This window comes from Rhea pennata, chromosome 5, assembly GCF_028389875.1.
Source record: "Rhea pennata isolate bPtePen1 chromosome 5, bPtePen1.pri, whole genome shotgun sequence".
Classification (NCBI taxonomy): domain Eukaryota; kingdom Metazoa; phylum Chordata; class Aves; order Rheiformes; family Rheidae; genus Rhea; species Rhea pennata.
Window position 1 is genome coordinate 23313613 of NC_084667.1, and position 23143 is coordinate 23336755.

The 23143-nt window shown below is 39.7% G+C and overlaps 1 protein-coding gene across 8 annotated transcripts in view; it reads right to left on the minus strand.

Annotated features, from left to right (window-relative positions):
- Positions 1–23143, minus strand: part of LDLRAD3 (low density lipoprotein receptor class A domain containing 3) — a 119152-nt gene that overhangs the window by 76046 nt on the left and 19963 nt on the right. For all 8 annotated transcript variants that reach the window (XR_009958624.1, XR_009958623.1, XR_009958622.1 and 5 more), the window contains exon 2: positions 6337–6483. Coding sequence is in view for 4 of the 8 variants with exons in the window: in XM_062577720.1 (XP_062433704.1) it covers positions 6337–6483 (147 nt within the window). In the remaining 4 variants the exon portion in view is untranslated. The remainder of the gene's footprint in view (positions 1–6336; positions 6484–23143) is intronic.

Here is a 23143-nt window from a genome sequence, read left to right on the forward strand (position 1 = left end):
TGGGACTCTACTAAAGCGTGGCAGGGTACCCCGTGCTGAATGTAACTCAAGGTTGCAGACATCAAGAACCTGTCAGTCCTGTGTAGAAGGCGGTCCCTGCAAGCACATGTCTGAGGAGCTGGGCACTTGCAACTAGGCCAAAAACTAAGATGACCCTTCAGTGAAAGCCTGCTTGGCAGGTGAGCTCAACACCTGCCTAGGGAATGCTAATGAAAATCTACTATTTTCATGAAGATTTTCATTTAATGAAAACATTTGCACTGCTACTCAGCACATCTGCTGTCTGATACTGTCAGTGTGAGATCTGCTGACAGGGTGAACTGACTTTTTATTATTTTAATTCCAGATGCTCCTACAGAGGTCAGCACTTGACAGCCAGTGCAGAACAGCATGCAGGCAGTGCAGTCTTACGAGCATCACCGATGCCCTGTTAATTGGTTAGCTCTCTATATGCTCCCATTAGAGCCTTTATCATTGATTCACAAACCAGCTTACCTTTATATTCTGGGCTGAATGAGCAATAGGGGCAACTGGAAATGGAAACATATCAGTTACAGAAGCTCCTAATACAAGGATGTGCTGTCCTGGGGATAGCAATCCTCATATAAGGACTTTTTTCCAGCTCACAGCCTATACTCTTTAGATTAATGTAGCTGGTCACTGTGTGCCACTGTTTGTTCACAGCCAAGCACACAAACTTGGCACAAAAGAAAACTCTTGAAGAATGACGGAGGAGAATCTAGTGTTCTGGCTATTTCGTATGCCTGTAATTCTGGCTCCTGCTGTGCCAAGCACTTAGCACGGATGATATGCCATGCTCTGAATCTGCACCATCTGCTGCTTGTTAGCTGACAAAGGCAGCAACATGCCATCTCTCCACTAGCTGTTGCTCATTAGCTGACAAAAGCCTTACTCAGTGTTCACATTGTTCTTTCTGTAATAATCTAACACACAGATATACAAAAGAGCAAAGAAAATAGGAAATAAGATGAGAGAGGACATTATGAGGTTATTAAGAACATCATCCTGCTGCTAAATCTCATGGAGAGAATCCTTCCATCATTGGGAAGGATGTTTTGGCCCCAAAGGAAGATGTCAGCAGGTATAAGTGTCTGCATTAAATATAATCTATTTATTTCAAAATATTTTGAAACATGCACACATATTTTTAGGCTTTTTCATCAGGTTCTCTATTTTTTGTCATTTTGGATCTGCCATTTCTGCTAACAGATGAGGATGAGAGGTGGCTAACTCTATGCAATTTCCATCTTGAACAGTGCAAGCAATACTGCCCACAAATATGAGCAGAGCAGGATTCAGGAGCTGCAAAAATCAACAGCTACAAGCTCCATAGTAAGGTCTGATTGGTAAAAATTCTGCACTAGCCAAGAGGAGCCTCAGCATGCCTTACAAATCATCTACACAGCTAACAAGCAGTAGTAGTAGTTAAAAACCCACTAACATTAAAAAGAAAACTGCATGACAGATTTTGAGTTCACAGGCTGATTAACAACATGACAAACAAGAAACAGTAGAGCTTGGAGAAAGAACTACAAAAGGGTTCTCCATTTTGGGAGACGGACTGAAGATAGTAGGTTAGTCAAACTATCAAGAATTTGAAACATTTACACTGCTATGGTCAATTAATTCCTTTTCAAGCTCAATTTGTGACTTGGAGAAAAAGCCAATGAGATACCCTGCTTCTAACAGAAACAGTTCTCAGCCAAGTCACTGTCTCAGGTTCCTCCCTCCCTCCCTCCTTTTCTCATCCCTCCTCCCCAAAGCAAAACTAGATAAAACTTTCATGTCACCACAGTGCTGTGACAGAAGACAAGCCTATATAAAGTCTTCCATGCAGCACAGGCAGTGTTAAACTGATCACCAGTCAGGGCAAAGAGGAAGCAAGGAATATGACAGATGGTACAAATTCTGGTAAATGTGGAAGACAGAAGGGGGAGGAAAAACACACACAAGCAAAATGACACTGTTAACAGAGACAGTCCTGCAAAGCAGGAGTCAGAAAAAGGGAACAGACAGAAGAGATGAATCATGAATGGAAAAGTTGAGGGTAATTCTTCTTTAATTCTTTCTTCACATCTCACTTCTTCCTATCTCACTTCTTCCTCATACTCGCAAGGACATAAGACGCAGTGGGTTATATACAGAGCTAAACTGTCCTCAAACTTCTCAGAACATAGAGCAGCGATTTTCACACATGAGCTGCATAAAATGAGAACCAGAATATGAGAGTTGCAAGTTTTCACATATGCAGGGGCACAGACAGGATGACATTCTACAGCAATGGAACTGATCAAGATGTTCCTGAGCATCCATGTTCGACTGCAAGGCAACCCGAAAAGGAGAGAGATGCTTTGCACCCGACAGCACAAATGTGTGCTCAAAACTTCCTCAGTGGGCGTGCCAAAACACAGCACACTTATCTTCACAGACATGTCAGTCTGCAGCACAGTACGAATCCTGTAACCAAAATCCTATTCCCAAACACTTTAATACAAGGCTAAAGCCTTTCAATGTGAACAGCTAGTCAATGAGGAGTCACAGACAAAGCAGCTTAATGCACTGCTCAGGCTAGTAACACACTGGGAACTCAGCCGTCTCGTGCTGCTGACACGACTCTTACAGCTTTGTCTCAACTATTAGCAGCTCAGCTAATGCAAAGCAACCTCTCAGTGGAAAACAAAGGACTCTGATTTTGTTGCAGGATAGGTTTTAGTAAGTAGAGACTTATTCTGAGAGGGAGGCAAAACAAGGTCTAAAAAATTTAAAAATAAAAATTTCATATGAATTTATATATGTGTGTGTGTGTGCACACACGTGTATGCACATGTATGTATACATACACATACACCCCTCAAGCCTTATGACACTAAAACAACACTTTCAAGTATGGCTGTCCTCTGTTGAGTTACTGTGATGCAGGTAACACCACACATGCTGCTGCAATGAGACAACCAGATGTGATGCACACTTAGACACTTTGAATATCAGCAGCTGTACCGACTTTTCATCAGAAGCAGCTGCTGCTTCTGCAGTCAAGAATAATTCTGGGGCTCCTACATCCCCTCCCTCCCTCTATACTCCCCCCACCCCGCAAAACTGAATATTAATCACATTACATATTTTTAAAAATTCTTTTGTTTAAATTCTACCTCATGACTGGAAACTGCTTCATATAAAGAAAAGTAAGTGTTCACAATGAGGATATTCAAACACTGAAGCTGCAGTCTCCATCCTTGGAGATGCTTACAGCTCGACTAGCTACCTTGATCCACATGAGATCTCCTCTGAGCAGGCAGGTGAACCAAATGACTTTTCCAACGTGAATTGCTACATCAGTTTTATCTTTACAGGCAGTCTTGAGTCAGTTGGTGGGAAAGAAACAAGTGATTTTTCATCCCTCCCTTGCCCTTCTCAGACAAAATGCTAGGGCTGCCTTTCAAAGACTTATCTCTAACCTATAAACTCTTTAACACCAGATTCAGATGTTTAAGTCCATCAAATTTTTTGATTACTTTCTAATGTAGAAGAATAGCTGGGGACAACTATAACAGTATCCCATAGGAAATAGCCTATTTTCAAAATTCATCGAAAGAGCAAAACAAACCTTACTTTAGCTACATACACTGTATGTATACATCCATACACACAGAAGTGACCAAATCTTCTCTTTAAGCTTAGCAGGATTCAAAATGGAGTATTTCATGATTTATAGGAATCATCCATCATTGAGACAGTACAGCAACTTCCAGAATTCAGAGTCAACAAGTAACAATGCAAAATCTTTCCAGCCTCCTCCATAACTGCCCAGCTTCCTTCCCCACACTTGCCAGGGAAAGGGGACCCTGGTGGAAGGAATCATTTCTTTCGTGAATCATTTCTCTTCTCTGTGTCTTCCAGATGCACAGGCACACAGCATGCCCCAACATGTGGCACAGACTGTAGCTGCATAAGCACATTCAGCATCCCATCAGCACAAGGGCTGCAATATTAGACGGGTTCTCGTGGCACTATTCACCAAGTTAAAAGCTATCAACTAAAATGGGGAGGAAGGAGTGCAAAACAGGCAGCTCTGGATACTCTCTGGATACACTACAGAACCTTGTTTGCATAAATATCAATTTGGGGGGGGGGGAGATTTGAGTGAGTGCTATCTCTACTCTGTTTTGGCTTATCTGCCTTGCTAACAGCAGGCCAGCACAGGATATGAATCCCTTGCTTTCTCTGTTGTCTCTTTTCCATGTTAATTTTACATTTATGAAGGCGATCAGTTAGCAGATAGATGTACAAAAATAGGAAAGACTAGTCTAATTATCTCTATTAATTTGGCAGGATCAAAAGGATGCTCATCCAAAAACCTGTTAGCCAATCAAATGGGATGGCATTAAGTAAAATAAAGACAATTCTGTAAAAAGCAAAATTCACAGTTGCAGCTTAACCTAGATCAGTAAGTCTTCAAGTCTGTCTTGAAAAAGAATAACTTTTATGAACAGTGGTTTTGCAGCTATTTAAAAATTTATTGTCAGTTACTATATTCATTGCCTGCATTTCAAAAAATCCAATCAAATCTGATGAGGAAGTTTTTGAACAGTGTTACATGGCGCATTTTGCTATTACTGATTCATGAGCAAATGTCCAGCCCAGTTATACTTCATTAGCAGTCTCTATTTGTACCAGATGAAGAGAAATTAATTCAAGGCAGAGAATGACAACATTCTTAAAAGAGAAAGTGTCCTGGGTTGTATCCCACAAATACCATTGGAGAGAGTGGAGCTAAGTGCCTTCATTCGGCTAGCTTTAAGAAATAGACTACACACCAAAAGCATGGGTTAGAATCGTATTTAAGAGCTACATAACAAGGAAGCTGAGAATCAGGCATCTGTTATCATCTGAAGGTGTTGTCAGGGGAAGATGCATGTTGAACTCTGATCACTTTTTATTCTTGGGAAAGTTCCCACTGACTTCAATTCTGCTAGGTTTTAAACACGCTTGCATGACAAAGACTAATCACTGCAACAGTTGCATCCCTTCCTAAGAGGTTAAAATCTAAATAGCCAAAATAATTGTTTTAACTTATTTTTCAAGGTTGCAACACAGGTCTGATACTTTATAAAGACTACAAAGCAGCAGATATTTTATGCAGGCCCTTTTAATGAGCCCCAATAGAATGGGGGAAAAAAAAGTTCACTGCCTCAAAGCAGACCTAGCTGGATTTCCACAGCGTGGTTATCAAAGCCCTTTTGCTTTAAAAGGGAGAGAAAAAAGCAGGTAAAGAAGAGACATCAAGTTAAAGACAGAAGAGCAAGCTAAAGGAAAAAAGAGCATTTAACAAGACATGGTATTTCTAGTCTGCAAATTTGGAAGAAGCTATTTGGAAGCTAGTAACATCTTAGAAGTATCCAGGGAAAGGTAAGCTTCTTACAGTAGTGTTTAAAATTAATAAAAGTTTCCCTAAAATATACACGTAAAGGATGTAATGCTTGTTAGACCAAGAGCGGTAACTTCTCCAAAAGTTCTAAGACATTTTAGAATCCCATGGAATTTCTAAGGGCTCCCCCTTGCTCCCTAAAACTGGATTTTAAATCACAATGTTATACTCAAATGCCCACCACAATCTTGTTATCTAGACATATTGTGCAGCCTAGGAGGTTTTGTGCTAACTAAAGTTTGAGTAACACCACCTAAAACTTAATTAATACTAAAAAAGGGACAAGATCACGAAGGAGACCCAGATCAGACTTCTGTAGCTCTCTAAAACTGGGAATGCTGTAGGTAGAATTGAAGCAGGCAAGCATTAATAGTCAATCCATTTGGTCTATTTTCCAGAAAGTTATTATTTAAATTTCAAAGGGTTAAGAACTACAACCAGCAGGAGAAATGACACATGGAACAGGATGACATCAACAATTTTGATACAAAAGGAACTGTTCTTATAGTCTCAGCTCTTAATAGTGGAGGTGAAGTTGCAGCACCGGGCAGCTACGGTCTTTACAATAAAGGCCAGTGTGCTGAAGCACACTGTAGTATATGCAGCACATCACTTAGAGCACCAAATCTTCCACCGGAAAATCCTAGGACAGGTCTGCCTCTGTAAACAGGGGTTTAAGTATCAAAACCAAAATCTGGCCAACCTGAGGAGCCTCAAAGACCAGAAATAATCAGAAAGGCTGCGTATCTTCTCTAACAAGAGCTACATTAAAAAAAAGGTGGAAGCAGTCTCATTACTTAAATAACGTACACTGCAGAACACAAAATTAATGCCGCCTAGCCAAGTCTTGTCATATTAGGCATGTTAAAGCAATGGCAACAATCACTTACGGCATTCCTTCTCATCACTTTCATCAAAGCAGTCTGGCAGCCCATCACACTGCCAGGCCCCTGGGATACAGCGCCCATTACTGCACATGAAGTTTCCAGGAATGTTGCATTCATTTGTGAAATTATTCCCTGGCAACAGCTGGCTCTCTGCAACAGAAGAGAGGAAAGGTTACAGGAGATAAAAGAACACAGCAAAAGTAGTCATTGAGCAAGCTGTTTATCAGCAGATGAATCAACATGAGACAAACTGATCTTGACCCTGGTTATTTTGACATCATTTATCTGTATCCTGAATGTGGCACTTGCCAGTACTTTCTCTTTCTAAAATCATCATTCCACTTATTCTCCATTCACACTCCCTATTTTACAGATTTTTTTCATGTTATTTTACTTCAAGGAACATACAGACTTCTTTGTATCCTCAGGCCAAAGCAAAGTTGGTTAAAAATCTCTCCTCCTTCAAAGAGTCTAAACACAAGCAAAACAGACAAGACTACAGAACTCAGCTCCACACTCCTATGCTTTTGTCAGATCAGTATTATGCTCACAGAATATTTTCTTTTTACTTGAGGGCTAGAAACCAGGTAACATATTGGCTAATTCATACAAGCTTTTCAATTCAATTTTAGATATAATACTGCTGGTCAAAATTAGAATTGAGTTTCCTGGTCTTGATCTAGTCCCCTGGCATACATCTTTCTACAGGCAAGTAAAGCAGCTGGCACATCAGAGTCTGCCAAGGGGAAGAGGTTCAGTAGTAGGACACTATGTATCAAGAGAACATTCTAACAGGAAAGTCAGTAGACTGGCCTCTAAGGTTAAACACACCTCTAGCCAGTAATAGATCAATCTGTTGTGATATCTGCATTCCAAAAGTAATGCACAAAGTTGGCAACACAAATGCAAACTTCAATGAAGGAAGATAAATACATTTAAGTCACTTTAGCAAGCAGAAGAAATTAATTCACAGATCCATGCAGGCTGGGCTTGGAGACAGTGAGGATAAGAGCAGAACTGACATTTCCAAAAGAACAGCAGCTCCACAAATAGGATTTTGGCTCACTGAGATGCGCGGAAACTGCACGAGTGCACCTCGTGAGGCATGTGCAACGACCTTAACCACAGGCCACACACAGAGCCAGCTGTAACGCTCCTGCCACTGCACCTCAAAGAGAGTGAGCAACAGCCTGCCAAAAGCAGGGCCAGGCTATGCAGCTGGTAATTTTATGTCTTTTTGCTTTTATCAGTTTCATTCAAACTCAATTTCATTCTCTGCATATCGTTTTCTGGTCAAGCGAGAATGGTTTTGCTCTCTCCACACTGCAGTGCAAAAAGGCTACAACTTTGTACACCCTGGGAAACACCCGGCTCTGGCCTACTCCAGTACTGCCGTCACTCGGAAAGGTGCCTGCTCCCAGCAGCTGTTTGGGGAACGCTGTACCCAACTCTGCTTCAGGCCCAAGTCCCTAAATCTATATCAGCAGTGAACGTGGTTTATCCCTGGCTCTTCCTGCAATGAAAAATGAGCAGATATGGTACTGCCAATAACAAGTCCCAGTCTAGGGCAGTCTTAAAGCATCATTGTTGACATCAAGTTTTGCAGTTCAGCATTGGATCAGCAAGTGTCTTTTCAAAAAAAAAAAAAAAAAAGCCAATGCTTGAACACAGTCAAGCCAGTCTTTGTCACAGACCTGTATCTGATATGCAATCACTAAGCCAAAATCACCACACTCAGACAGCTACGCAGAAGGCAAAATTGTCCACTTTACACATTCTCCTTTAGCAAAGGACTTGCAGTGCACTGATAATGTGCATGTCTGCAACTAGAGAAAACCCACAGCAATATTACAAACTAGCATACACCTTCACCAGCTTGAGATATGATAGCTGCATATTCTTTTTCATGTAAAGGCACAGCCAGCACACCATGTTATTAAGGTGATTTTTTTTTCTTTTTAAATAAAGCATCCAAGAGCTTCCGAACATGACTCTCACCCTCCTTCCCCTCTCCCGTAAATAGCAGCTTTCAGGTCAGTACAGTACCTCTGGAGGACTCTGCTGACACTTGTCGTAATAGCTGTTTTTAGAGAGAGTTAATAGCTGTTTTTAGAGAAAGTTTACAAAACTCAAGTGTCCTGTCTGACAATAAGTTTCTGACGTAAAATGAACGTTTCAAACTTCACAAGAGAACCAGCGATTACCAATGCTTTTGTCCCCTCTCTCTTGAAATCTAAGCCTCTAGGCAGTATATTTAGGCAGAAACAACAGAAAAAGGTGTCATTCTTGTTTGCGCTTTTACTCTTTGCTACCTTCTTCTCTGACTCTCCTCCCATCTAACCTGCTCTACTTCCATATGGAAGCTGCATCTATTCAAAATCCTGCTGCTTCTAGACCTTCTGGCAAGTCGCTAGCTAAGAACAAGCTCCAGGTCTCAGAGCTACCCACCTTAACTGTCGTCTTCCCCCTAGGCATCATGGTATTTCTGAGAAAACAAGATAACTGGATGCATTTCCAAGGACTAAGACCTCCAGCGGACAGCAACCATAGCTCAGCTCCTGTCAGATCTACTGCTGTATCTTGCCTGCAAAGCTTCTGCAATGATCTTAAGGCTTCTTTAACTAAAAAACTTAAACCAAATAAAATGAATTAAGGAAAATTTTAGGTTTCAAAAGGCAAAACAAATCAAATCCCCAAAAGAAAAGAACTGTCTCTCATACTTAACAACTCCTTTAAATAAATGTTGTACTTGTAGTATCCTAAATTGAGGGAACGTTCCTGAGACAGATACCAACTTACATCCGTTATTCAGCAAGATGTTTGTTCATAGGATATCCTTTGTCATGCAATAAATTTATCCTCTATGTTCTTCCAAAGTAAGGCTGTGTTATTAAACTTTTTACCAAACAGGAAACAAAGATACAGGCAGATAAAGTTACTGACCATCCTACACAACCTTTGCTACAGAACTGGATTCTAACTCAATCCTATTCCAAAGCAAGAGCTTTCTCTTAAAAATATTACCTTTATCAGCTGCTAGAAGAGTCAGATGTTATACGCAAAGCAATTTTAAAGTCACAGTCAATGTATCTACAAACTTGTTAAGCACATTACTCCATCTCTAAAGAATTCATTTGTGGATAAAGAACTGTCAAAACAATTGCACATGTGGAACTGCTTAAATTACATATCTCCTTCTGCTAACTTCACTTTGGAAATCTCCTTTAACCAACCCCAAAACCCTCAAGGCCCACACAGAAATCCTCAGTCCAGTCCTCATCTCCCAGCCCTCAGGAATGCAACGTCCCTGCCCACTTGCCAAGAGCACAGCCTGCTGCATAACTCAGGGCTGCTCTGCGCACACACCTGACAAGAAGCAGCATCACATACATGCAGACGACAGACATGGAAAGGACCTAATTAGATCATCTTGACCATTTTTCTGGAGGATTGAAACAGTGTTTATTATGGTCCATACAGATGTCAGATTTTGTGCAGCCAGCTTGCTACGCTGACTGTTGGCAGTGGCAGAAATTCCTTCAATTTGGCAGAACTGGCTTTCCAATAGCTGACATATCTACTCTGCAGCCTTTTTGACTAATTTTGAATCCAACCCAAATATGAACTGCACGGATGTGTTCAGTTAAGCAAAGAAGGAGGGAAGAAGGGGACAGAAGTATTCTGTTTTCACCGCAACACATTGCTCACTTTAAAAAGCATACCATCTGGGCTGGATGAAAAAAATAAAATAAAAAGCCTCAAATTTCACTTTGAAGAGGACTGGGTAAGAACAGCCAATCTGTTTTAGCAGCTACTTCCAAAAATGTTGGCATCTAAATATTTAATACTTGCTAAAGAAGAACCAAGGAGAAAAAAAGTAAAAGGACAAGCCATACAGAGCACTTCACACTGTGTTAACAAAGCAAGTCAAGATATCCTTCAGCCCTTACCTGAAAGCACTTCAGAGAACTATGGACATCATGGCACAGAGCACAACTGATACACTGCTGCCTCTGCATCAGGAAGTGTAATCGGTAAGAGTAGGCAGTCATTTGGCAAACAATTTTTTGAGGAAGAAATATTTATGTACATGTTCAACATCCTCAAGAACAGGGTCAGTGATTTCAGCCTCTTTGCAAAAAGGACCCATTGACAACAATGAAGCATGATCTAATTCTCACCAACCCTTTGACACATCTTTTGTGGAAATCCAGGAATCTTCCACTCCTGAACACTTCCAGTAGATCAATGTTTACAGTTCTTTAAATGTGAGGAGAGTGACTTTGATCCAGGCTAGTACATACCTATGACAGCGAAGGAGTACTCACGACTACTCTATCACATGATACACTGTATACTCCATACCTGAATGGTGCTACAGTCTCTGCTTCTGCTTATCTTCCTGCCTGTTGTAAATTCACATCAGGTTTGATTACAGCATATCAGAAACCTGTCCTCACTATACTGAAATCTGCAACGTGTTGCGAAAACAAACAGGAGGAAGACAGATAATCGAATCCAAGTCAGCAGCTGGAATTTGCAGAAGGATGAGTGTCAAAGCGTGGCACGAAAAAAGACACATCTCCAATACCTGCCAATAGCTACTCACCAGCAAAAAACAGTTAACAGCTAAAGAAGAGGAAATGATGAAGACAATCTCGAACAAACACCTTTTTGATCTTCATCAGTAATCTTAAAGATAGAAGTGAACAGTGTTAAGTATGTGGTAGGATACCTCAGACTTCTTTCCTCAGAGATGCAAAACTATTTACAAACACTGACATTCAGCTCCAGTTGCCTCTGTAGATTTAGCTGCTAAGCACAGACTTATCTTGCCATACTACTTTATATTGACATGAAACATCTGATTCACCAAATTTATGTCTACTTTACACATGCCTACTAATACAGATGCATTCAGAGGCAGAATTCAAAAACTGAGCAGGATGAAATTCCAAATAGACTATGCTTTGCCTATAAACTTCAGTTTAAGACATGCATGAATGAACCTCCTTGGCAATAAAATGATTTTGTCAGCAAAACAGCACTAGGGATTTAAGATAAACTTAGTTTAATGTTCACTTTACTGAAATGAAAGGCAGTGCTGATTTGTACTTACGAAATTATACTAAGGTCAAGACTCCTACAACTGTCACAGATTCTTCAGGCAAAAAGTTGCTGATCCTCTTTTGCTACCTTTTCACTATTCTACCTATTGTTAAAATGAAAATAGGTCAGAAGCTTTTAGGAGGAAGATCCTATACCAAATCCAAATTCGTACAGCATAAGAAGATTGCCTATTAACAGCACCAAATATAAGGAAAGTAAGAACACTAAGTTTACTTCACATCTCTTGAGTAAACACATTTGATATCATTCAAAAAGTTGTTCGCAGCTGCATGTTTGTAGACCTGTCTCATAAATCCCTAGAAGTGTGAGTCTCCAGCTTGATTTGCTTTCCTTTGCACTACTGCAAAGATACTTTGACTGAACAGAAGAAAAGCATCCCAGAGCACTTCTAGGCTGGTTTGGGGAAGTAAAGAATAGGAAAAGCTTTCTCTTGCTCTGCTCTTTGTACCATCAACACCACCTGAGTCATCTGTCGCAAATAAGGTCTTAGATAATCACTGGCAGGTGTCCTTAAATCCCCTTGAACAGCTTTAATCCCCACCCTCACCTCTCCTCATTTAAATTGTCTGATGATTACATTGCTTATGCATCCAGCATTGCAAGTTAGGAGGACTATTTGTAAATGCAGATTGACAACCCTAGTGCAATATGAGTTCTCAAAAATGTTTCTTCAGTGAAGTATCAGGTAAGTTGGTGATTATTCCAGGAATCGTTCACAGTTTAGATTCTGCTTTCCATCCTTCAATTCTCCAGCCATGATTTTAAAGATTTAAAAAAGGATCACGCCTAGGCATGGGACCAGAAATTTCTACAGTTACTTTGGATTAAACATTAAATATTACCAAGGCAAATCAGAGTCCATGGAAACAGGACTGAAAAGGATACTGTCTTTCAACTGTGAAAGAAAAACTGCAAGCAAGCAAGTCAGGCCACACCTTTGAGAAATCTGAGCATCTCCAGCTATTGGATGTCCACGCTTCACCCACGAATGCCTCAGAGCAAGAGCTTTATTTCCTGAACTGGTAAGTGATCAGCGCATCATGACCACCACCACGAATACAAGATAACACATAAAGAATAGAATATCTTTTTCTAAAATCCTACAGTACTCTTTCAAGCAACTGACACACTCCCTATCAGAAGTGGCTGCACTTCTGCACTTACTGCACTTTCAGCACTTACCAATGCAAATACCTGAATTCAATATAATCTCCTAAATCTTTCCTTAGTAAACAGCTATTTGCTTCTCCCTCATGGTGAAGGACTTGGAAGAGATATTACATGCTGGAACTGAGATGAGGTAAACAGCCTTACTTTAATCCTACAGCCTTCATAGCTGCATACATATTTGGGGGATTGGGCATTTCACTAGAATCTCCACATCTGTCTGTCTCCAGTGTCACGCTTAAGTACAAAGACACACATAGCTTCTAGGACCACAAGGCGCTCGGCACAGCCAGCGTGGTGGATGAGAAACAGGCTACTGGCCATTCATGGAGTGATCATGGAGCCTGTCTGCAGCACCACACTAACATAGGTTTAAACAGGGAAAAAAAAGAATAAGGAAAGGAAAGAATAAGAAGGGAGGAGGAAGGGAGGTAGAACAACTTATTTAGGTTATTGAACAAAGTGCACTTTTACAGAGAAGTTTCTCAGCAGCAACAGCTGGAAGACAGCAGATTAAACTGGAAGATTTCATAGTGCTTATCCAAACTAAAGCTATCCAACCAGGTCTCTTCTAAATAAAGATGGGAAACATAATTGTATTTTATTCTTAATGCCTTTGAAGAACATATTGCTGCAACACCACCAAGAGGCCAGCATTATTCTTACTTTAAGAAAAGGAAATGACTAAAGGATTTACTCAGTGGCACACAGGACCTACAACTCATTGAGATAGAATTTAGATTTCTTGACCCCAGACATGAAGCTTTAGCAATACAGTGATAATTCCCTGCTGAACAGGAGTCATTCAGGTTTGTATCAAAACAGCTGTGAATATGAGAAATTAATTTTATGTTGGGCAAGGGACATGACAAACCTTATTCTGTAGCCTCACTAAGAAACTCATGTGTCCCATTACACTAGCCTAGTCTCACTATCAGATCAAGCCAACACAATAACCTGAAAAATATTGAGCTCACTCCTGAACTGTGACAGTATTGAGATTTGTGAGTCTTTTAGTTATGAATTAAAGTATTTAACCCCCCAAAGTGCATATGGTGTTACAGACGAGAACAAAAGAATGACGGAGTTCAGCTCTTATTATCCCCTAGTAAATAAGTTTTATGATCCTTTGCAACTACTGGAGTTGACACGTAGCTACCTTTCTCTCTATTTTTGGTTAGTGGAGACTTCTGAAGATTTGTGGAAGAGGGTCAGTACATGACCCCCGGCTTCTATGCTTTGACTGCAATGGATTTTTCAGTAATTTTGTTTTTTTACTCAATTGTTTCCCTTCCTGCTTGACCACAATTACCAGAGATAACTCACAGAGGAAGATCTACTCATAGACTGTGATTCCCAGACATCCACCCAACCCGTGAAGCAAGATCAACACTCCAAATTTAGGATGGCTTTGCTTTTCCCAAATTCCTCTGCAGCTGTGTTTCTTTTTCTTCAGTGACTTCAGGCAAACTAAGAAACCAGTCACAATGCAATCAAGTAGAGCAGGAACTTAAGGGCACAACCCACCTCAGAGAAAGTTAATTGTTATAATAATTTTCCCTAATTATTTGTTCTTCATATTTTCAGAAGAGCTTAATCATTTTCTCTGGGCATTTAAATAGAAAGTTAACACTGTCCAGAATAAAAACCTGAAATAGAAAGAACATATTTCACCATACTGTTGTCCTCTTTAGTCTACTGAAGAGTCATTTTGCCTTATCCAGAGGTTATCTTTTTGATCCTCCAGAAGAGAATATGATGCTCACCAATTAAAAAAGCAACAGTGCAACTGAACAAAAGCAAGCAACCCCCTACAACACGCATACAACCCTAAAAACAGAGTTCAGTCAAAACCTACTCTTAAAGAAGGCAGTAGATGAACAAGCTTTTCCAAGTCAACTTCGTACCAAGGTTCTTCAGCATCTTAATTGGAGCGTAGCTTAAAACTAGATATACACCCACGTTCCATGATGAACAGTATGAAGAAAGAAACATTGGTTGATGTACAGCTGCCAAACAAGACTATAGGATCTTGTATTTACTGAGGTAATGTGCATAGTTAGCAAAGAAATGCAAAAAAGGTAGTATCAGCAAACTTCCTGGAACGCTTCTAGTTTCTGCTGTACTAGGAGAAGCTCATATTTCAGATTTCTGTATTGCACATAGCTCAATCATTTACAGGTTATTAGGGGGTTTGAATTGTAGTCAGTTACTACCATTGATTTATGGCTTTCCATCTTCTGGAAAACATATCCTTTAGCATACTGCTTTAAGTCACAGGACACTGGCATTCTTCTCTCAAAATCCCACCTGATCTACCAGCACTACCCCAAACACTAGAGCCTTAAGAACTTTAACCTTTGGTTTTCTACTTCTTAGTAGAAGGTGCCACTTCGGAGTGACACAGTCCTGCATTCAGATGAATTATTTAAAAGTTCAGCTTCAGCATCAGAAAACAACAGTCATCCTCACAGGCTGTGAGACTAATCTGCCCTCTTCTGAACTAGCTCCAACTTTCCTGTCATGACTAGTGCCAACAGCTTGGCTTAGACCTTTGCAGAGTGCCATAGTGCTAATTCCTAAGAGACATGCTGTCACAAGAAACTTTGCTTTGACTGCAATCACATTACTAGTATCTGATATATAATACCTTTTCAGAAGTTCCCTAGCTAAAAATGCATGCTTTTTGAATTTTTAGTTGGATAGAAGATTGTGAGAGTACTGGTGGCAAAAAAACAGCAATATAAATACACATTAAATAAAATCAATTGAGTATCTTGATAAGGGTAGCAGCAAAAACAGCAAGAAAGGACAAATACCCAAGGACATAATTCCTATACTCAAACATGCTAAAAGCAAAGCTAATCCTAGTGATTTTATATCCCCCATACTCAATGCACTTAGGATTCTGTCCTTTTTAATAAAATACAAAAGCTGCATATAGAAAAGCATCCAACTTTTTCATGATATCATGTAAAATCATCAGCAGACTCCAGCTATCTTGCAATAAATGGCAATGGTAAGCTACCACACACCACGCTACAGACGAGGGATACCTCCAGAGGACAGGAAAGACCATTGTTCTTAGCATCTCCAAACAGAGTGTGTTATCTCTTCTTGCTCAGTCTCTTGCTACCTTTGAAGAAAGAGACCTGCATGTACCTTGCCATAATTATACAGCCACATTACTACAGTGCCTGGTGTCATCACCATTTTTACATATAACATCCTTACGATACATCTAGGTATATTATCCTTTCACAGACAGACTCAGACCATGGTTTAAAGAAATAGTAAATCAAGTTTTGCAGTAACTAGTGTTAGATAAATAAAATACCCCAAGTACCTGACATTGTGATCAACCAGTATGAACATATTCTCCTAGTTTTGCCTTAAAGGCTTGGTTTAAAACAAAGAAAAAAAGCCACAAACCTAGCTTTGGCTTGGTAAACTTCATGATCAACATAGTATCACCTGTCCTTCCACAGAGGACACTGCTGCATGTTACCTGACTGAACAGATAACGCTGTCTGGATCAAGCCTGTGCTCTCTGGTGATCTGGTATTAGTGGTTCTGGAACCACAGCCTAAGTTATTCTCAATAGAGCACAGAAGGAAAGAGAACAAACAGATAGTAACTCTCACTGTTGTTTCTTATGTCCCAAATCAATATCATTATCAGGCTCTTTAATCAGTCCCTCTCCCTCTTTGTGGAAGATCTTGTTTTTGTAGACCTCATGCTCAAATTGCTATCCACCATCAATTTGCCACACAACACACAAAAAATACTTAGTTTGCACAAGCTCTTCAATGACAGCCTTAGAACAGAAGTATTAGAAATACTTTCTAAAAAAATATGACTTGAAGGAAAACAAAGCACACACATTTCCCAGTTCCACACTGCAGCATCAGCTCTGAATGCTGGTTTGGCTATTGTGGGAACTGAATCCTTTCTCTTCAGAGAGGGAGGCCACGCACAGGAAGACTGGCTGGAAAATTAAGTGATACCAGTCACAGTCAGGGAAATGTTTATATTCTGCTATCTGCAACAACTCTTTTAATGCTGAAACTCTTCCTCTACAAGTCTCACCGCACCATTTATCATGCTGATAAGATACGGTAAAAGAAATGTACTCATGCCCAACATCCATACAGAGAATTTTTTTCAGGCTGAATCTTTTCTTCTTTTCCCAACAGAAGGAACTCTGAGTATTAATCAAAAATGGTTTATTGATAAGGAGGAAAGAAAAAAGAAACACAGTCTCATATCAACAGATAAATATCTTAGGGGTGGGGGAGCATACTAATAATAAGCTTTCAGTTTATTCAAAGATCTTTCCTAGGAGATTAAATTAAAAAATTGTCTTTATTTCACAAACTGATGAGACAATCACATTCTGTCTGCAAAAACACAATAGAACATAAAATTTTAAAATGCTCTTACAATGCAGAGCCTAATCAGTCACCCATAAACTTGTCCTTTAAATATTCATGTGTGATGAAACCTAACTGCGACATACAGATCTCTATATAGTTACTTTCTGCTGTTATGTCCAGGTTTTAATTACTTGCTCTCTCAGCAAACACAACCCTCTTTGTTAAACACTTTTCTTGGCAATAGGATACTCCAACCAGCATCACCCAGTATACATCATAAGCTTGTGTAAACCTGTAAGAATTGTTTGCAGAACTGAACATTAAGTCTTGTACGAAGTGACTGTTAAGATTAAAAAAAAGTGTTATTCAATTAAAGGATAGGAAAGGCAGGAAAATGAGAAAAGATATTTTACATATACACACTTGAGACAAGCAGTTAAATAAACATTTTCCAACAAAGCTCTAGCAGGCCTGCAAAAACAGAGAAGTGAGTTATGTCCAAAATTAGCAGAATATAAATGAATAGTCTACAGCAAAATCAATGAACAAAAATTCCATTTGACAAAGAGCCCTTAGAGAGACTTTTTTTCCCTGACAACTGGAAATGTCTGGCTTTAAATTTCTTCACATGATACTGCATTGTAATAAAAATAAAAAACCCTTATCTAGCAAGATCTTAAACTTAAACTTCCTAGTTACAGAATCTGAACCACTATATTCAAAGATTTTCAATTATTCTTCCAGACTTGTTTCTGCAAGGGCTTTTTTTCACATTATGCAGATGCAACAGTTCATAGTATGCTGCTGTTAAACTGTGTTTTCTTATTTCAAAATGTGTATCGAATTACCATCGAATGTACTTAAGGGCTTTCACAGATTATGCTTTGCTGTGCAACTCTAAGATGCCCAGTCTTACTAGCTGAGCAGAGCAGTCTCGCTCTGTTAGATTTTACATACAAAATATTCCACTGTTGTTCTGTCCAAAGTAGTTTAATTCACAATATATTTATTTTCCCACTTGCACATGCTTTTTCAATCCATTCTGTTTGTTCCATATAGCAATGACTTAAAGGAGGCTCTGATAAGAGGCAATCTCAAGGAGTGGCAGCACTTAACTGTGACACTGTACCAGTTAGCGTGTAAATAATAAAGTCTTATTTATCTCTTTGCAGAATTTCTTTCCCCTGTAACATCACTTGCTCTAGGAGCATTTCGTTATAGCAGCAGTATGTTGTAATTTACAGGCACAGAACACTGAAGACTTTTGAAGTTGGTAGCTGATACTGGACACAGCGAGCCCACAGTACACCCCTGCGTGTAAGAGCAACAACGCCTGAAGATGCGGCAGCACAAAAACATAGAGGAGGAGGAGAGTGCTGAACTGCTCCATCAGCAGATGTTAAGGAGACGTCATCTTGCTCCTTCTCCACGAAATATTGAATGCTGACTATTTAGTATTTCTGCAGTCTTTTCTGCCAGAGTATCATACAGATGGCATGCACAGAGTCAGTGTTTGCAAAAGAACGCAGCTTTTGTGAGAGCTACACACTATAAGAAAGCAAGCAAAAAACCCAAAAAACTAAACCTTGCTATAAACAGAAATTGATGACTCATAGGCAGAAGGATATTCCTTCTTCCTCTGAAGAAAACAAACAAGCAAGCAAGCAAAAAACCCTGCACCTCCCGAGTCCAAACACAAAAGATGACAACGTAGAATGCTCTTGGTCACTGGTAACAGCACAATGGCAAACCAGCCATGGCTGCTCTTCCATGCACAGCTGTGATCAGCTAAAGATGCAGCTCTTTAACAGCTTAAGCTGACTTACATCAGGGCATAACAACCCCATCCGTCTCCTTCCCCTGGTTATGAATTCCTGTCTTCCCTCTTATTAGCCAGTTGCATAAACTCCAATACAGGTGGCAGTTAGATTTTTTTAAAAAAAGATAACCTAAAAGCCTTTAGTTCTGACAGGAAAGAGCCATCTGAATCAAACCACCATCAGGTTTCATAAGCATCAGCAGTAGCACAAGAGAAGGATGGGGACACATGTGCTCTGGGAGGAAGGGCAGGTTGCACCAGCTTAAACTACATTCTTCTGCAGAGACCACACACTGGTAAAACGTGGACTCCTTAAGCTGCTGTAGAAATGCACTACTAGGATGAAAGCAAGACAAAGATTACAGCCTCTTCTTAGGCTAAACCAAATAACCTGAAAATATTTCTGCTTTTTTCAACACCCAAAATGTTGCTCAGTCTTATAAAATTGCTTGTCCCTAACACCTGTGCCATAATTCCTTCTTTAGGGATCAAGCAAAGGAGAGTTTCAAGAGTAAATAACTATCTTGGCAGCAGCACATCAGAATCTCTCCCCAGTATGGAAAGCAGCATTCCAGATAACAGATATGTTGCACTATGTCCCAGGGAAGGCTGGTATCCCATGTTGACAGCTTGCCAGTGAACAACCATTTGACAGATGTGATAGAGAGAGGACTGTGCGGGGCTCTAAAAGCAAACTCACACTGTGTAAGCATGATGAAGGGAATCAAGAGCTGACGAAGCATTGCACAAAATTAAATAAAAAGATGAGTTTATAATGAAATTATGATAATATCATTAGGAAAATAATTTATACATTTAAGATTTGACTACATGTCAGTACAACACATCTGCAGGGCAAAAGTAAGTTGTGGTATCAGTATGAAGGGGAGAATTTTGCAACTACACAAACACGCAACCACACAAAAAGGCCATACCACATCCAGCCTATCTTGCAGACTGTTTCTGAGAGGCTCTACAGAGAGGATCAAACCCACTAAAGAGGCCAGGATACAGGCCAGAATAATAAGCAAATCAGCAACAATGTCCTTAACAGTTAAGGAAGAGCTCATAATCTCTCACTCAGCAACACTGAGCTAATTTCCAAGTGTGAGGAGATTGATGACAGATGAGCAAGATTTTAATCTAGACAGAATGAGATAGATCTGCAGACTTCCCTGCCCCAGGAAGGCAGCTAAATTCTTTGCTTTGAAGTCTTGCCCTAAAAACAGAAAACAAGGAGGCCAGAAACTTTTCTCCTGAGGCTCCTAAAAGAATCTGGAAGGGCAACATGAATGTTTTTTCCAAACAATACATTGAAACAACAGTTGAAGCTAGGAGAAGACCATTGAAAAATCAAGGAAAAGGAAAGGCAACACTTTCAGAAGAGGAGAGCAACTGTACTAAGTGCTAGTACCAATATACTGCAGGTTAAGACAAGATGCTGCTTCCCAACAGAACCATCAGCTGGAAATGGATGACTATTTTTCAAAAAGGAGCTCAACTCCAAAGAAGTAAGAATTAGACTGAAAAAGTCCATACGTGAACCAGCAAACACCACAGGTGTTGGCGACCAAATGTGGTGTAAGGTGAACCTAGAACACTCCTGGAGCTTCAAGAGGAAAGGCGAACCATTCCTTTCCAGCTGCAGTGTTAGGGAAATAGATGCACTTCAGAAAAAAGTGATGATAATAACAACAAGAACAGAGTTTTGATTTCAGAAAAATCAACAGGTTGGGCTATAATCTCCTACTTCTTTAGTCGCTCTCCCAACAAGTGCCTATATTGAAACTGTGACAAGCCATAGGGCAACCTCAGGGGCACCCTTTAGACCATTCAAGACTTCACATAATTCTCACAATGATAATTTGGAGATCCTTGCTAGTGTAATGGCCTAATTCAGCAATGAAACATCACAGGACAAGTCTCTTAGAATGTTGTGCCTTAAGTCTGTCTGAAGAGACTTTGCTAATATTTCATACTTGAGAGGTTTCTTTTATTAAAAATAAAGCATTATATGCATTTGCCCCTTTCTGGTAGGTCTAGCCATGTGTCCTCCCCCTCGAAGAAAGGTAAGTGGGGGCAGATGATGGGAGTTGCACATGGCAAAAGTAGACAGCAACTGGTTATTTATTTGAAGTTGGCAAAGTCCCATAATCACTGTCAGAGACCTAGAAAATAATCACATCAAGTAAAAAAAACAACAGCTTTTATAACCACCTATCTAAAACATGATTCCCCCCTTCAAACTGAGCTCTTTGATGTGCTTTATACAATAAAAATTAAAAAGTATACAAAAGATAGAGGGATTCTGTTTGCTGCATGGATTAGAGTTCTGCTGCTTCTGTAAGCAAATCAATAATAGGAAAATAAATGGCATTTGTATTTTGTCAATGGGAAACATGCTGTTACGAAGACACTCCGCAGGGATTATATTGAAGTCAGAGGCTCATTCTTTACACAGGAGTTTAGTTTCATCTTATCTATTTCACTTACTCATTGTAATAGAAAACCTAGTTCAGAGAAATTATGTTTCTCCATTACAGTGGAACTTATATTGTCTTCATACAGATGGGAAGTTAATGTGAGGTGTATAATGTGGGTGTATAATCTTTTTCTACAGCATATGTGACCAATTCTTTACAGCAAAAACTGCCATAGCAAGATTCTACCCAAGCAAACCACAGATTACAAATTACTTTAAAGCTAGTGGTAAAATCATGGGTCTATTTCTAATATATACAGTCTTGGATTTTGGCTCTTTTAATAGATGCTGTGTTTAACATCACAGTGAAGAGGGAAAATACTGGAGTAAAGTTGGACAGAGGAAGATTTAGCAAAAAAAAGAGGAAAAATAAAAGCCAAAGGTGTTTTTAACATGCACATGGGAAACCCAAACACACACACCACTCCCCCAAAACAATGGCGACAACAGTCAAAATCTCTGGGAAAGGCTATGCAAGCAGCAGTCCAAGATTTAGCCTATGTGGTCTTTCAGCTTTCTTCCTTTTTAGTTTCTTCTTTGATTCCTGCCAATTCTGTTTTATTTACCAAAATCCTCTGAACAGTTGCCAATAAAGAAAGGAAATACCAATTTTTAAAGTCTATCCTGTCCTCAAAAACAGAAAATCACTTCACCCCACTCAAAGTACCCATTAGACAAGGGGCACTGAAGAGAAGCTTAACAGTGTACACCAGTTAGGAAAGAATAAGCATTTATTTACTTCAGTTCCTAATCCAAGTATTTCAGATATCTTACCCAAGTCACTTGCACCTTCCAAATCTGGATGTGGTGTTTTACTAGGACTAATGAGTTCCTGGACAAATTATGAGTTAACATAAGTTAATAAATTTCTGATTAACTACAAAACCATTTTTGTTTTTACGGCTCCACTGAACGCATTTTGAGTCAGGTATTCTTCCAGTGAGCACTCCTCCCCCACTCCCCAGTAACACCAGGGGATCTTCAGAACCCTGTTACAACCCCATGGATCATTTTCTCCCTGAAAACTCCACATTTCTCTTGGCATCTGTCATATTTACTCAGGCTACAACGTGTCCTTTCAAAAAGATGGGGCAGCAGCGTGTCCAGATAGAAAATACCAAACTAACAAACATTGGGAGGGCTGTGGAGCAAAGCAGTGAGCCTGTGAACCATCTATAGAATTATGTAGATGGGAAAGGGAGGGAATGGACAAAGTATCCAAAATTTTGTGAAAATTTTCAACGAAATCAGAAGTTAACAATATTCCAGTGACCCAGGAGACTTGAGATGCCCAGGCAAGAGACAGAGCTTCTCAATACTAAAGTTTTTATTCTCAAACTGCATATCTACTTGGTTCCAAGGCAGAGTACATTTATTTTTATGTATGTTCAAGGATTCCCTTTTCATGGGAAAGGGATTATGGATTCCCCCCTTCCATCCTCCCCCAGATTCTAAGAAAACAAATATTATCATTTGCAGTAGCACTTCAGATTCACCATAACTGAGATTCCCAAGTGTCCTGATGAATATACCAGTGAAATAACCATTTCAGTCTGTTGTTGTTAAGGGTTAATTGTAATTTCCAGTCTCATTGGCCCAGTTGTGCATTCCCATAAATACCAACCCAGCAGATATAATTGCAAAACAGGTATGTTTGGCTGCAGTCTTTCTGCCAATTTAGCAGTAATGAATGCCTGAAAATTACAGGGTGTAAATTTAGCAGGGTGGGTTCTGCATACCATGTTTCTATACTGGTAGAGAAAGTATTTGATTAATTAGAATTAAAAGAAAGATATCACACCTCATGAAAGCTTGTTTATTTTTCCCCTCCCTCTG